Source organism: Xyrauchen texanus, chromosome 17 (assembly GCF_025860055.1).
Source record: "Xyrauchen texanus isolate HMW12.3.18 chromosome 17, RBS_HiC_50CHRs, whole genome shotgun sequence".
Classification (NCBI taxonomy): domain Eukaryota; kingdom Metazoa; phylum Chordata; class Actinopteri; order Cypriniformes; family Catostomidae; genus Xyrauchen; species Xyrauchen texanus.
The window spans coordinates 19,135,141-19,150,653 of record NC_068292.1 but is presented as its reverse complement, the minus strand read 5'-3'; the positions used below and the strand labels follow the sequence as shown (position 1 = coordinate 19,150,653).

At 39.0% G+C, this 15,513-nt stretch overlaps 1 protein-coding gene across 2 annotated transcripts in view; it reads left to right on the top strand.

Moving 5' to 3' along the window:
• LOC127657943 (histone-lysine N-methyltransferase SETD2-like) overlaps window positions 1-15,513 on the top strand; it is a 69,379-nt gene that overhangs the window by 17,330 nt on the left and 36,536 nt on the right. For both annotated transcript variants that reach the window (XM_052146963.1, XM_052146962.1), the window contains 10 exons: window positions 2,972-2,993; window positions 5,395-9,440; window positions 9,656-9,787; window positions 9,969-10,097; window positions 10,189-10,312; window positions 10,460-10,537; window positions 11,826-11,923; window positions 12,028-12,172; window positions 12,584-12,718; window positions 12,909-13,037. In XM_052146963.1, the coding sequence (XP_052002923.1) occupies window positions 2,972-2,993; window positions 5,395-9,440; window positions 9,656-9,787; window positions 9,969-10,097; window positions 10,189-10,312; window positions 10,460-10,537; window positions 11,826-11,923; window positions 12,028-12,172; window positions 12,584-12,718; window positions 12,909-13,037 (5,038 nt within the window). The remainder of the gene's footprint in view (window positions 1-2,971; window positions 2,994-5,394; window positions 9,441-9,655; window positions 9,788-9,968; window positions 10,098-10,188; window positions 10,313-10,459; window positions 10,538-11,825; window positions 11,924-12,027; window positions 12,173-12,583; window positions 12,719-12,908; window positions 13,038-15,513) is intronic.

Below are 15,513 nucleotides of genomic sequence, written 5' to 3'. Positions count from 1 at the left end.
ATGAGCGACCTTAAACTGTGGAAGCTAAATGAGGGTTAGCTAAACTTTCGATCTCTTTTTATATTTAGACCATAATGGGGTATATAGTAATCAAAAAATTAAAACTGCAAAAATTTTTTAAACTTCACAAACTCATGTTTCAGTAATGAGAACTAATAGTTGTGTAGGTACTATGACAAACGAAATTTTAACTTTTATTTGGAGAGAAAAAATAATAACTGCTTACCTGGTAGCCTTCTTGAGTGTCACAGTCAATTATGTCCCTTCCAACAACATTTCTTGAAAATGTTAGTTCCTTGAGGACTTAAACAATGATTGAAAATTGTTGCGGAGGATGAGAAAATTGGTCTTGGACACATTTATATTCCTTATTATTGTCACTACATTTACCAATGATCACCAAATACCACATGTTTCTTTACTGTAAATGTTTATAGTATAACATGCACTGAAGCTTTTTATTTTTTATATTTTTTAATTATAAATATTTCCATCTCAAAAAACACAAATCCAGTCATGGACATGTTGCGGTAATGAAACATTTCCCCTTAAATGTGGAAAAAACAACAAAATTGGTATTTATGATGTGATTTGAAATCATGTGCAAAATAGTACATGAAGAGATGTTTATAACTGTATCCTTCTAATTTTGATAGCATTTACTTTTATCATCAAAATGTTTCATGACACCTCATATGTCTAATTTCGCGAGCAGACTGCGTAGTATGCGTATAGGGAGCGGTGGTACTGCTTTGAAGTATTTCCACACCACTGACATTGGCCTTTGCTTGGTAGCGCTGTGATAATGGCTAGATCGATCAAGAGTGAAACCTGAGCAATGAGGGGCGGGGAGGCATATGTTTTCGGCCTTGTTTCTCTTTCAGCCAAAACAAAAAATTTCATTTTCATCATAACATTTTCGGTGGCTGAAATTTCAGTGCATTCCTATAATATAGTAATATAAATACTATCATATTAATAATAAACATAATATAAAATATTTTATTATCTATCTTTAATATACATATTATATAAGCTATTATATAAGGTACTCTCAGGATTTCATCAGTTAACTTTTTCAATCATTTTGTCAACATTAAGCAACCATTTTTAATATAACTAGCACATTGACTTACTCTTAAAGTGATGGTGATTCTGTCATCGCTTGCAAACCTTTATGACTTTCTTCCATGGATCACAAAAGAAGATGTTAGGGAGAATGTTAGTTTCAGTCACCATTCACTTTCAATGAGGGGAAAAGATATGCAGTGATCATACAGGCTTGAGTAATGATGTCAGAAATTACTTTTTTGGGTGAAATGCCCTTTAACTACCTTGAACTGCCCTTTAACTACCTGTTAAAGTATTTTATAAATGTATCTGCCAAGAACTACTACATAAATATAAGTCAGCACATGATTTCATCACGTCTTGCTTGGAAACAAGTGAGAAAGAAAAGACCCACAATTAGGCTATATACTTAAAAAAAACTAGAGGTTAGAATTTAGAAAGTAGACCCCCGTGAGATTTAGGTGAGATTGTTGTACATTATTTTATGTTTTAGCCCCCCACCCCATCTCCCAGAGCCCTTCAAGTGTCAAAATGTGTGATGTGATTCTTCACTAAATTCAAAATTCAGCAACAACTATACACAAACGTGTCAAAGTGGAGCCTTATTTTTAATTTTGAGAATGATTGCGTTGTGATTTTCAACTGTACCTTGATTTTCAACAGAGACGTCTCATATCAACCAAACTGATAAAAGATGCTGCAATGCTAGCATTTGTTCTGCATGTTTACAAAAATCAAAAGAAAGTATAATCCATCGTGTTTTCAACATATGTTTCTGCACACGTTTGCTAAACAAGTTTTATTATAATGTAATGTAAAAATGTATATTATTTAAAAAAAAAAGTTTTATCATTGATTAAATCTTCGTGGGTGCCGACATGTTTGCTTGATGTCACACACCTGCATCTCAGGCCCCTGTCATCATATTGTGGCCCCCTTTGGCATATCGCTGCCCCATTTTGTTGCCAGCCCACCTGGAAAAGTCCCGGTTCTCCCGATGGCCTGTCAGACTCTGGATGGAGCACAGCTGAATGTAACGGAACGCAGGGTCTTCAAAACTATTTTCAACTTAGTGCAGCCTTTTAAATATGCAATGGTTATGGCATCTCCAGTCATGGCAACTGCGGTTTGCAGATACATGGTTCGGAAACAGTAGAGCTCACTTACTAAGCGTATTACAATAACCTGAAGGAAGTACAGATGAGTGTTCTGAGCATTGAATTGGCCAGCGAGTCTTAGCAAAATGACAAAATATCATACATTTTACTTTGATAATGCCCTCTTTATAACATTATAATAGCCTATTATAATTAATAGACACCGGAACAAAGACATATAACATATATGTACATACTGTATATGTATTTGACTATGTTTGAAAGATGGAAGTAGCTGCCGCCTATAGCGTTGTCACGGTACCAAAATTTCAGTAGTCTGTACCGATACCAGTGAAATTTCACTATCCTCGATACCAATTTCGGTACCGCAGCATAAATATGCTTATGCGATAATGTGCTAATTTCAGTAAGGATGCTGCCACAGAAGACAACTGCCTATGTAAGAGACAGCGAGGCAGCTCACTGAGTTTTGTAACAGACCCAAAATGCCCATCTCTAGTTGTGACCTCATTCAGATTTCAAGTGAGAGCCAGCAAAAAGCCTGCTTTTTTGTTGTTGAAATTGTGTGAATTGTTTATGATATTAATTGATTTAACCCACAGGAAGCAAATATCATTGTATTACATTTCTTAGACCGCTTTTAAATTGTAGGCCTTGACCTTTTTAGAATAGAGAATGACATTATCACAACAGGTTTTTTTTATTTCTTGTTGATGAAAGTTTTAATTTACTTAACTAAAGTTCTGTTTTCTTTCTTTCATGCTGTTCATGTATGATAACAGAGAAGATTTAAATGACTGTCCGGTAGGTAATTAAATTCAAACGGCTTGCAATTTTTATTTAAGATAAATCACACAGATTACTGGCCAAAAATATTGCCACCCTTGGTAAATATGAGCAATGAAGTCTGTGAAAATTATTCTGCATTGTTTTTCCTTTTGAACTTTCATTAAAAAAAAATCACAAAAATCACTAACCTTTAATTGAAATCTAAAAAAATTGAAACAGGAAATATTCTTTATTAAATAAATATTTTTATGAAACGCATTGGCCATAATTATTGGCACCCTTTTATTCAATAATTTTTGCAACCTCTCTTTGCCAAGATAACAGCTCTGAGTCTTCTCTTATAATGCCTAATGAGGTTGGAGTACACCTGGCAAGGGATCCGAGACCATTATTCCATAATGAATCTCTACAGATCCTTCAAATTCAGAGGTCCATGTTGGTGGACTCTACTCTTTAGTTCACCCCACAAATTTTCTGTGGGGTTCAGGTCAGGGGACTGAGATGGCCATGGCAGAACCTTGATTTTGTGGTCCGTGAACCATTTTTGTGTTGATTTTCATGTTTGTTTTGGATCATTGTACTGCTGGAAGATCCAAACAGGGCCCATTGAAAGCTTTCTGGCAGAGGCAGCCAGGTTTAGATTTTTTATCCGTTGGTATTTGATAGAGTTCATGTTGCCATGTATCCGAAGATGATATCCAGGACCTCTGGCAGAAAAAACAGCCCCACAACATTAAAGATCCAGCACCACATTTAACCATGGGCATTGGGTACTACTACATCTCTGTGTGCTCCAAACCCATCTCCAGGGTTTTTCCTGTATAGAGAATTACTAGGCGGCCACCTTTGGCTGTCTACAAAACTCTGGTGGGTGTCTTCATGGAAAACACCAATCAAAAATCAAATCCAAACTTATTCTCTGTGCGGTCAGAGCCGCTTCAGCCAGTTGCGGAAGAGACCCAATCTGAGCGGGAGTCAAGACCGGGAGAGATGATGCGCGCACTAACACGGAGACGCTCGTCTCTCACCCACGCTCTCTGCAGCTCGCAACATCATAATCATGATAAGATCGATCTTATCTTATATAGGTTTTGGATAGACTAGATTGACATTAATACTCTAATGTCTAATTTTTTTTACAGTGTTCAGTGACTAAAATGTCAATATGACTAAATGTTACTAAAATATGACTAAAATGTCAACAGTTTTCTAAATATGATGAAAATTAAAAAGGGCATTTGGCACAGGACTAAGACTAAATAAAATAAAAAAACTGATGACAAAATTAACACTATTATTCAGTTGCCAGGTCATTAGGAGTGTATTAATGCAAAGTCAACGTTTACATGTTCTTAACGCCACTTTTTTTTATTAGTATGGTACCACCTCCGCCTCATTTTGAGCCAGGAAAAACCCTGATCTCTGGTGTTTGCTGCCAAAAAGCTCTCTCTCTTTTTTTTTTTTTTTAATCTGTCCATATAACCTGGTCGCATTTGAAGTTCCAGTAGTGTCTAGCAAACTGAAGATGGTTGAGTTTGTTTTTGGATGAGAGCAGAGTCTTTTTCTTGAAACCCTCCCAAACAACTTGTGATGTAGGTGATGTCTGTTTTTTTATTTTTATTTTATTTTTTATTTTTTATACTTGCTGTCCCAAAGACCCAACTAATTTCTGCAATTCTCCAGCTGTGATCCTTGGAGATTCTTTGGCCACTTGAGCCATTCTCCTCAATGTGTGTGGAGACAATATAGACACAAGTCCTTTTCCAGGCCGATTCTTATGATCTCCAGTTGATTGGAACTTGTTAATTTCCAATCAACTTCCAATGCTTTGGCTATTCTCTAATTGACACTTTCCTTTTTGTGAATCTCAACAACCTCTTGTCGCACATCAGAGCTATATTCTTTAGTCTAACCCACTGTGATTGATTGATTAAGGGAATTTGGCCTGTGTGTCACCTCATATTTATACCCCTGTGAAGTCATGGCTGAATAATTTCATGTTCCCAGGTGCACTAAATTTTTTTTAAATATGAATGGGAATATACTTCAGATATATTTTACTCATAAGCATTTCTAGGGGTGCCAATAATTGTGGCCAATGTGTTTTGGAGAAAAATATTTATTTAATAATGAGAGATTTCCCCTCTTTTAATTGTTTTATGTCAATTAAAGGGAAGATTTTTGTGATTTCTTTTTAATAAAAGATCAAAATGATAACCAAGGAAGATTTCTTTTCATAGCCTTCTTTGCTAATTTTTTACCAAGGTGCCTATATTTTTGGCCACAACAAACACAATGTTTTGATAAAAACACTAGTTGCATAAATCAGTTCTGCACACAATTCTATTTGATAATATAGAACTTGATACATTTTCAGAACTGATCATGTAATGCTTGTTTACTTTTTTATCACTAGATCAAGGTTGAAAACCTTGCAAAGCAAGTCATATTCAAAGGCCTTGCCCCTAGGGTCATATTGTCAAACCATTTTCTGCCCAAGGGAACCAAGGCGAAGGTAAACCTTGAGGAACAGGGTCGACAGAAGGTCTCCTTCAGCTTTGCACAGACTAAAAAAACACGTCAGAATGTATTTCTGCCCCCACCAAGCTCAGAAAAATCTACAAGTGAACATTCTTTACTGCAAGCTGGGACCTTACCCACTTCTGATATAGCAGCACAAAGTGATGAAACCAAGAATGTGGACACACATTCTCCTGCATTGTGTGAGTCCAAGGCAACACACCTCTCAGTATCTTTCCCACTCAAATCAAAACAAGATCTTGGAAAGTTGCATTTTAAGAAACAGATTCTCAGTGTGACTGTTGTTGATGATAACGCCATTGTCAGCACTACGTCAGCAGATATTTCAATCCCAGTGATCCCATCGGAGTCAGACAAAATTAGATCTTCAGCCAAGGTTGAAACTGAATCCTCATTGCAACAGTCTCACAAGAACTCAATAATTGATAGTTCCTCTGAAAAATATCTCAAAGAGGAAAAACCTCAGGAGAAATTGGACTCATGCCTTAAGGGTCCTGTTTCTTCCCATATTGGGAAGGAAGATGCAGATTGTTCCATATTTTCGGACCATGAGGACTGCAGAAAATCCCAGCCTCGATCAGACAGCACTCTCCAAGGTTCAGAGTCTGATGGTGATTCAATCCGGACATCTTCTAGCCAAAAGTCTAGTGGTTGCAAAAATTTTGTTAAAAAAGAATGCCAGAGTAAAGAAACCAAAAGATCCTATAATTCTAAAACGGAGGAGTCACAAAAATCAAGGTCTGATAGGAAAGATGATGACAATTGGTCTAGTCGTTCAAAGTCTGAACGTGACTCCAGGCACATTTCATCGAGATCTTCTCGTTCTGACAGAGACAGAAGAAGGACCAGAAGTCGGTCACGTTCTAGATCTCGAGGCAATCAAACTAGTTCTTACTCCAGATCTGAGAGATCAAGGAGTGTGAGACAGTCAAGGGTAGATAGATCACATTACCATGATTCTGAGAGGAGGTTCCATAGAATTTCTCCACATCGTGAAAGGAGAAACTTGCGAACTCGAACCGACGGCTGGTCTCGTGATAGCTCTGACTCAGAGGATGACCACAGGTGGACAAGGAATCGAGGTAGTGACTCAAGTAGATCCTCCACTTACTCTTGCTTACAAAAAGACTCAAAATCATCCACTCACTCCAAATTCCACAGGGACTCAAAGCCCACAGATTGTTCTCGTGTCAGAGAACAATTAGAGTCAGACAAAAGATCACAGCATTCAAAATCAGAACGATCTACTGGACGATCTGGTGACACGGAATCCAATAAAAAGAGCTCTCCTGAAGCAGAGACTGTTAACACGAAACCCAGTGCCCACTCAAAATCGTACATTAATGCTAAAATCTCTAATTCCAACTCTGCTACCTCATCACGAACATTAGAGAAAAAGGTCCAGAAAAACAGTGGCAGCTCTGACTCTGATGAGGAAGATAGAAGAAAATCTCAAACACATGTGTCAGATAGGTCATCTGGATCTGGTACTTTGTCCTACAGAAAAACAGATTCAACATATCAAAAGAATTTAAATAAAGTAACTGGAACAGATAGACAATCAACAGACAGATTAAGTAATAACACAAAACAGTCACAGTTAGTCTCCAGTCAAGTTGTTCCTCAAAGGGAATGCAGCAGAGTTGATTCTGAACCTTTGTGTGATAACAGTTCTCAGCCTACTTCTAAACACAGTTCTCAACAAATGCATGAAGATTGGCACAAACTCAGTTTGGTCAAAACTCAACAAACTCAGCATCAACATCCAAACCAAGAACTTTGTAGCTTTGGGAAGTCCACAAATGGCCCTGAGAGTCACAAGACAGTCGAGACATTGAAGGAATCAAGTTATTTGACTAGTAGAAGTCTGAAAGTTGGAAGTTCCACTGAGATTGATCCACCTGTAAAGCAAAGTGATGCTCTGACAGAAGAACAGACTGAACCATTTTGTGCAGGCCACACTCCTGGTCAGGATTCTGTAGAATCACTGGCTGACTCTCTTTCTGTGAAAGAATTAGCACCTGGAGGATTCTTGAAATTAAACACTAAATTAGATGGGTCATCGTTAATCATTAGTAAAATCAAAACACCTGTCACACCAAGTCTTGAATATTGTGAAAAAGATCCTAAGCAGCTCAATGTGAAGCCTGAACAACCTAATAGTGGGAATGTGAAAAAGGATGGTAGTTCTAAAAAATCACGATGGGACATTGTTGGTCATGATGCTTCAGAATCAAAATCTGATGATCAAAGCTCTAAGAAAACTTTGAGTCCAGAGGTTACCTCTTTAAAAAAGTTAATCTCAGAGAAGAAAATTGAGTTCAGCAATGATACAAACCCTGATGAATCATATACACAGAAACCGGACTCTGAGGTACACTCCAAAAAATCTGTAGAACACAAAAGAGACCTGACTTCTGTAGAATTGAGTGGAAAAATAATTTCTCAGCCATCTGACCTTGGAACCCAACATAATCATGATGAACATACTGTCAAACCGCTTGTAAATCAGACTGTTGAAATTACTCAGTCAAAAAGTGTCCTTGTTGCTTGTGATCACCTTAAATGCAGTTCTATTAATGAGCAGATCAGCAGCGTAGACAAACCTAAGCCTAAAACTCGCAACCCTGGTTCCTTAAACCTTCATGGTAAATTCCGCAGCGAGGATAGTGAGAGTGAAGATTCTGACTCTGATTCAGATGATGGACAGGCCTCCTTAAAGCGGTTGCACTCTGTGGTCATTGTGCCAAAAAATTCAACCATCGCTATTGAGACTGAAGTTACTGAACCGTCTCCCGGGGTCTCAGTATTCCTTGGCCAACAAGAGTCAATTGTTCAAATGGTTGGTACAGATGAGGGCATCAAGAGGGAATTTGCTTACGGTTTTAACTTTCAGTCAAAGCTTGAGAAGTCATCCGCTGCACTCTTCAAGGTCGGTGAACAAACTTCCATGCAAAGTAAAGATGTTAAATGTCAATCTACTTGCTCTGCCAATGTGTCCTACCAATCGCAGAGCAACATGATTGACAGCACCAGCCATTCAGAAGCCACCTATTATCCTCATGTGGGCAATTACTGGAGTGCCCAAGAAAGACCAAATGTCTGTGCACAGTTGAACCAAGCCTCTGTTCAGAATTTGGAGAAGCCATGCAGGAAATCTGAATCGGCTCACCATCAGTACCTTGATGGAATAGATAGTTGGAACAGAAGGAAAGGACGTAAGCAACTGTATGGGGACTTTGATGAATTCAGTGGTGGGAAGGGTTTTAACTTAGTCTTTAACCAGTCAGAACAGCCCAGCACTACATTTCAGCAACCGGACAGCAGTCACGGCACTGAACGCCTCCTACAGCCAGGAATTATTTCTGTTGAGAGCATTCACGGACAAGGTACATGGGCTCAGCCTATGATCTCTAATGTCAGCAGACCATTCAACACATATGTGCCTTTTCAGTATCATGATTCAGTAAACCAGATCCACCCAGACTCGCTGACCAATGACCATGATGAGGACAGTCAGGGAAGGTTGATGGGTATTAAACGACAATATTTCCCTCCAGGGTCAACCCCATTTGTTCAAGCCCATGAGATTAATAGCAATGGCTGCTTTAACACAGAGAGTCAAAACATATTTGAAGCTCCTAGAGAAGAGAATCAAAAGTCTCATAGAGGAAGGGGCCCTCCCAAGAAGAGACATCAAGAGTTTGAATCAGAATCGGATAATGAGGCAGAGGTTGGTCTAACCAGTAAAAGGGAGTGTTTGGATGAGACCTCAAGGGGTGCAAAAACTCAAGATGCACGCCGGCCACTGCTCAGTCTAAAAGACTTCCTGGACCCATATGTGTGGAGGGAAAAGGCAAAGCAGAAAAAAATGCCACCCTACTTTGACCTCATTGAAGAGAATTTGTATCTGACAGAACGGTGAGTGTCTATTTTGCCCTTTTGCATCCAAGCAATACATTTAGATCAGAAGCATGATTCTTGCATTTATTTAACAGAATAAATGTAAAGGTACAGTCAGCAAGTATATAGACTATACACTAAACCAAGTTATTGAAATTCACATTTGAGCTTGGATATTTGTTCTTAATTTGATGTTTCATTAAGCTATGAAAATCTGTTCACTGTCTTAACAGCAAGAAGAATAAATCTCATCGAGACATCAAACGCATGCAGTGCGAATGTGCTATTCTTTCTAGAGAAGAGCGAGCCCGAGGGATAATGGCATGTGGAGAGGACTGCCTCAATCGCCTGCTTATGATTGAATGGTAGATACTGTGCTGCCACATCATAATATTTGGTTTATAAATGAGAGGCCCTGTACAGAGACTATAATCAATATATAATTAAACTTGCTTTTCTTGTATTACTGACAGATTGCGATTGTTGAGACTGGAATCTTCCACATATCATCTGCATTAAGTCTTTTTTTTTCTTTTTTTTCTCAAGCTCTTCCCGGTGTTTAAATGGAGCATACTGCTGCAACCGACGCTTCCAAATGAAACAGCATGCAGACTTTGAGGTAATTTTGACGGAGAGCAAAGGCTGGGGCTTACGATCAGCCAAAGACCTACAGGCGTAAGTACTACTATCTTCAGCTAATAAGTGCTTGTAAGATCTAACAAGTTCCGTATGTCCTTGATATAACCTGGTTTTGCCATTTGTTCAGGAATACGTTTGTTTTAGAATACTGTGGAGAAGTTTTGGATCACCGGGAATTTAAGGCACGGGTGAAGGAGTATGCTCGAAACAAGAACATTCACTATTATTTCATGGCTTTGAAGAATAATGAGGTGAGCCAGGAACATTAGTGCAAGGATGGACAATTAGATGTTCAACCAGCAATATTTTGAGTACTTCACCCTTTCTCAAGACATAAGCTAAATGGAAAGAAAGAAAAAAATCATGACAAAATTCAATGCCTACATTTATGTCTGCAGATCATTGATGCCACACTGAAAGGAAACTGTTCCCGTTTCATGAATCACAGCTGTGAACCCAACTGTGAGACTCAGAAAGTAAGTGCTGGGTGGATGGGCTACAACAACAGAAGATGATGTTGGGTTCCACTTCTCTCAGCCAAGAACAGAAAACTGAGGCTACAGTGGGCCTACCAATTGTGTACCTCAGCAGAAATCTAGATTTGTCTGACCAGGCGATTTAAAAAATAAATAATTTAAATGATCTATTGTCCAGTTTTGGTGAGCCTGTACTCCCTGCAGCCTCAGTTTCTTGTTGTAACTGACACAGTAGTGGTACCTGTAGGGGTCTTCTGCTGCTGTAGACAATCCGCCTTAATATTAGATGTGTTGTATGTTAAATGCTTTTCTGCATAGCACTGTTGTAACGCGTTTATTGGGGTTACTGTCAACTTCCTGTCAGCTTGGACCAGTTTGGCCATTCTCCTCTGCTGTTTTCACCCACATAACTGACACTAACTGGTGTTTTGTTTTTTGCACCATTTTCTTTACACACTAGAGACTTTTGTGTGTGAAAATACCTGGAGATCAGCATTTACAGAAATACTCAAACCAACCCGTCTGGCACCAACAATCATCCATGTGATTATCTAATCAGCCAATCGTGTGGCAGCAGTACATAATCATGCAGATATGGGTCAGGAGCTTCAGTTAATGTTCACAGCAACCATCAGAATGGGTTAAAAATGTGATCTTAGTGATTTGGACCGTGGCATGATTGTTGGTGCTAGATTGGCTGGTTTGAATATTTCTGTAACTGTAATTCTATGGTAACTCATATAACTGCTCTGAACAATTGTGGTGAGAATAATAGCGTCTCAGAATATATATATATATATATATATATATATATATATATATATATATATATACACACATACAATGTTTTGACATAGTTATTGATGAAATACATTAAATTTTTATATTTTTAAAAGCTAAAAATGTGACAAAATCGATGAAAAACTACTGATAAAAATATACTTACTGAGAGAGAATTTAATTCAGTTGTTAGCAAAATGGACATAACTGAAATACTCCAATATGAATTGAAATGAAATTGAGAGCATGTGAATCATAAGGAAATCGAACCATAATATCATGATGTCCTCGGCCTTAGTTTATGTGCAGTATGGGCCATTGATTCTCTGCAGAGCATAAAAGCACACTCCCTACTAATGATTGCTGGACATCTAGCAGCTTTTTAGTTCTCGTCTATGTGACGTTTCTTCAGCTCTCATCCTACCTGGTAAATGGAGCCAAAGCCATTGATTTTCCATGTAAAATCTTTATTTTGCATGTTTAATTCATTGTATTTTTTTTTTTATAGTGGACTGTGAATGGCCAGCTCAGAGTTGGCTTTTTCACCACCAAAGCTGTGCCAGCCAGGACAGAGCTTACGTTTGATTATCAGTTCCAGAGATATGGGTAAATAATTCAGGCTTTTCCTTTTATTCATTTTATTAGCCATTAAATTAAACTTGAAATGAATAAAACTCTTGAAATCACATCTTCTTTCCTCTGTCCACAAGGAAAGAGGCCCAGAAATGTTTCTGTGGGGCTCCTAGCTGTCGTGGGTTAATTGGTGGGGAGACTCGGGTCAGTGTGCGAGCTGCAGGTGGGAAGAAACAGAAAGAACGTTCACGGAAAAAAGACACTGACAGTGGCCTTACCACGGTGAGCAGGTGATAGTTGATTATTGTGCTTTGTCATCGGAAATAACTAGAGGAAGTCAGACAAAATGAACCCATACAGCGGCTGCAAATGTGAAAGTCCATAACTTGAAATCTTTCATGTCTATGATTGTGATTTGTGATTTGAAACATTTGATTTGAGTAGCAAAAAAAGAACAATCTCATTTTATGATTTATGACTGGTTTGAACTGTCAGGATCTACTCTTCAGCAGAGCTACCTGCACAAAGAAAATAAACAAAATGTGGAAAAATCAGATACGTCAAATTGAGTGACGTTCATTTGTAAGTCAGCTTTTGTCATGGTCACTTAGTATTTGTTTGTTTGAGGAATGAGAGGGTGGATTTTATCCTGTCTTGCTGTCTGTGTCTAAACTGGTTGATAATGTTGTGCAGTTGGATGAGGAGCTGGAGGCTCTGCAGGAGAATGGAGAAGGCTTATTTGGAGAGAAAGATGTTATATCACTCTGCAGGCTCATGGTGCGAGTGGAGACAATGGAGCAACGACTCACCTGCCTTAAACTCCTCAAGGTCAATTGCAACATCAACACACTGAAATGATTTAGATTTGTTACTTTGGTACTGCAGAGCATTTTAGTGCTGGAGAAGAGATATTGCTTGTATATGATTGAATAGTATTAAGCATTTATCAACTGCTTAAAACCAGTCTTCCCTCATTTTGTTTTTAGTTTTAAATATATGTGTATGTATATTTCTGCAGACAACCCAGAATCCCTTGTGCCTGAAGCAGTTTTTGGATCACCACGGCCTCTCACTGCTGTGGATATTTATGGTTGAACTTTCTGAGGCCAAGAGCAACTCTGTAAACCATGTTAAACTGCAGCTAGAGGTAAAAGTTCAACATGCACATGTACATATGCATGTTCAGAAGGAATTTGTGAAACATTTAAAGATCTGAACTCAAAGCAAAATATTAGGCTGCTAGTTATTTTTGTGTTGGTACTATGAAAGCAAATTTTGGATAAAATTGGAAATGCTATCAGCTTGTCTCCATAGAATGGATGTTTTCTTGAATCATGAAAGGTCCTTTGAGAGATTAACATCTCGCATTCAATGTACAACCCCAATTCCTAAAAAGTTGGGACAGTATGGAAAACGTGTACGTTATGTCGGAAAAAAATGGTTTTTCCCATAAGCAATGCGATGTCTAGTTCCCTACATCTCAGGGAACCAGACATCGCGTCGCTGACGCTTATGGGAATTATTATTATTTTATTTTTTTCAGATTCCTGAACTCCTATTAGATCACGTCAATTCATATGCAACTGAATTGAGCTAATGGCATTCGCGCCAACTCAGCCAATGACATTAAGTGTGCGGTGCTCAGCTTTCTATATAAGCGGGCGGCATAATGCCATCGGTCAGTATTTATTGAGTGAGAGCGGTAGCTGAGCTGCCTGATAGTGACGTCCGGTAGCGTGGCTAGCTACACGATGTCTCGTTCCCTACATATCAGGGAACCAAGGTTACACACGTACACGCGTGATCATGCTGCAGTACTGGACAAAGGATGTGTAACACAACACGCAAGAGTGAATCTCGTTGTATCTACCCCGAGTGTATAGAAGGGGCAGGCTATGAGATTGCGTCATACAGATTCAACCCTTAGCTTACATAAAAATGTCTAAAGCGCAGTAGAGACTTAAGAGATACTGCATGTAGTGTAATTAGGCATTATAAACGAATTATGACAGTGCTTAACATAAAGGGGCGAGTATTGCATTGTTGCACAGGCACTTGCGGGCCGGGAGCAAAGTGAATTCATCGAGTTCTCGAAGTGGACCTTCGAACACAATGAATTAAGGCTGCTGCACAGTCAATATCTGTGAAGCCACCGAATGCACATCAATGTTCGTGCAAATGTGCTGGGTGAAGCCCAAACTCCCAGGCTGATTTATTGCATGGAAACACCATTTTCCCATGCCCAAGATGATGGTACCCGTTGCGCCATGCCCGTTGAGGAACTTGGCGGTTGAGCCAGCATTGCAGAGTGTAACAGACCATGAGGAGTGACCGCCACTGCTGCTGCCATAAGCCCGAGGAGTTTCTGAAAGCATTTCAGAGGCAGATCCTTGCCTAATTTGAAACTCACTGCCGTGCTGCATATCGAGTGTATTGTCTCGGCCGAGAGCAAAGCGCACATCGTTACAGAGTTCAAACACAACCCCAGGAAGGATATTTCCTGACTGTGAATTAATGAGCTCTTCCTCACATTGACCTGTAGGCCAAGTGTATTCAAATGTCCTGTCCTTGTGCGAGTGTGCCACAGACTCTGACTGTGCTAAAATTAGCCAGTTGTCTAGGTAACAGAGGGCTTCAGCCCCCCTAAAATTATGTAGCTTTGCAATCAGCACGTAATTGTTCTAAACAGCTGCAGCCGCAAAACTGCACTTGTTTGAATCGTGAGGCTCTTTGGTTGCTATTCCCACATGTAAAGACTGACTGTAGTGTGAGCCAATAGCATTGGAGTGTGTGGGCTGTGATGGAGCATATCATTGGTTTGAGCCACTGAACTAATACGCATAATTTCCTGTAGGGTTGGGCGATGTCCCCTAAATTGGTAGTTGACGATGTTGACAGTAAAACATCGCGATGGACGATGATATCGTCGGGGTATATAATTTCATAGAATTTTCAAAAATTATATGAAAAATTATAATTTCGTTATTTTACTAACCCAATCCATCGTCGGCGCTTTATAGGTTGCACGACACGTGAAGCATTTTTTTTTTTTTTTTAGCTTTCACTTAAGAAGAGTTGTGCACTTTTTATTTTAATATATCTCTTTACATAAATACTATTTTCCACTTAAAAACTATAATTTCGTTATTTTACTATCCCAACTGACTCATCCGCGCTTTCCAATAGGTTGCACGTAAGGGGGAAAAATATTTCTTCCACTTAAGAAGAGTTCTGCACTTTTAAGCACTTTTTATTTTAATGTATCTCTTTACATAGATTTTTTTTTTTACTGAAAAACTATAATTTTGTTATTTTACTAGCTCAACTAATTAGTACTCATCCAGGCTTTTTAATATATTGCGCCTAAGAAAAAAAAGTCGTCTTTGGGCAGCCTTCTTGCGAAGAGAGCAGCCACAGCCACGCTCACTGATGAGCAAAAGGTGGAGGCAGAAATGACCATGTACCTGCAGGAAATGGCCATTGATGGGGAAGAGGACCCGCTGACTTGGTGGAAAACGAACAACAAAAGGTTTCTGTTCATGGCAAGATTAGCACGGAAATATCTGCGCATATGTGCTACCAGTACTCCATCAGAGCGGGTCTTCAGCACAGCGGGTAGTGTA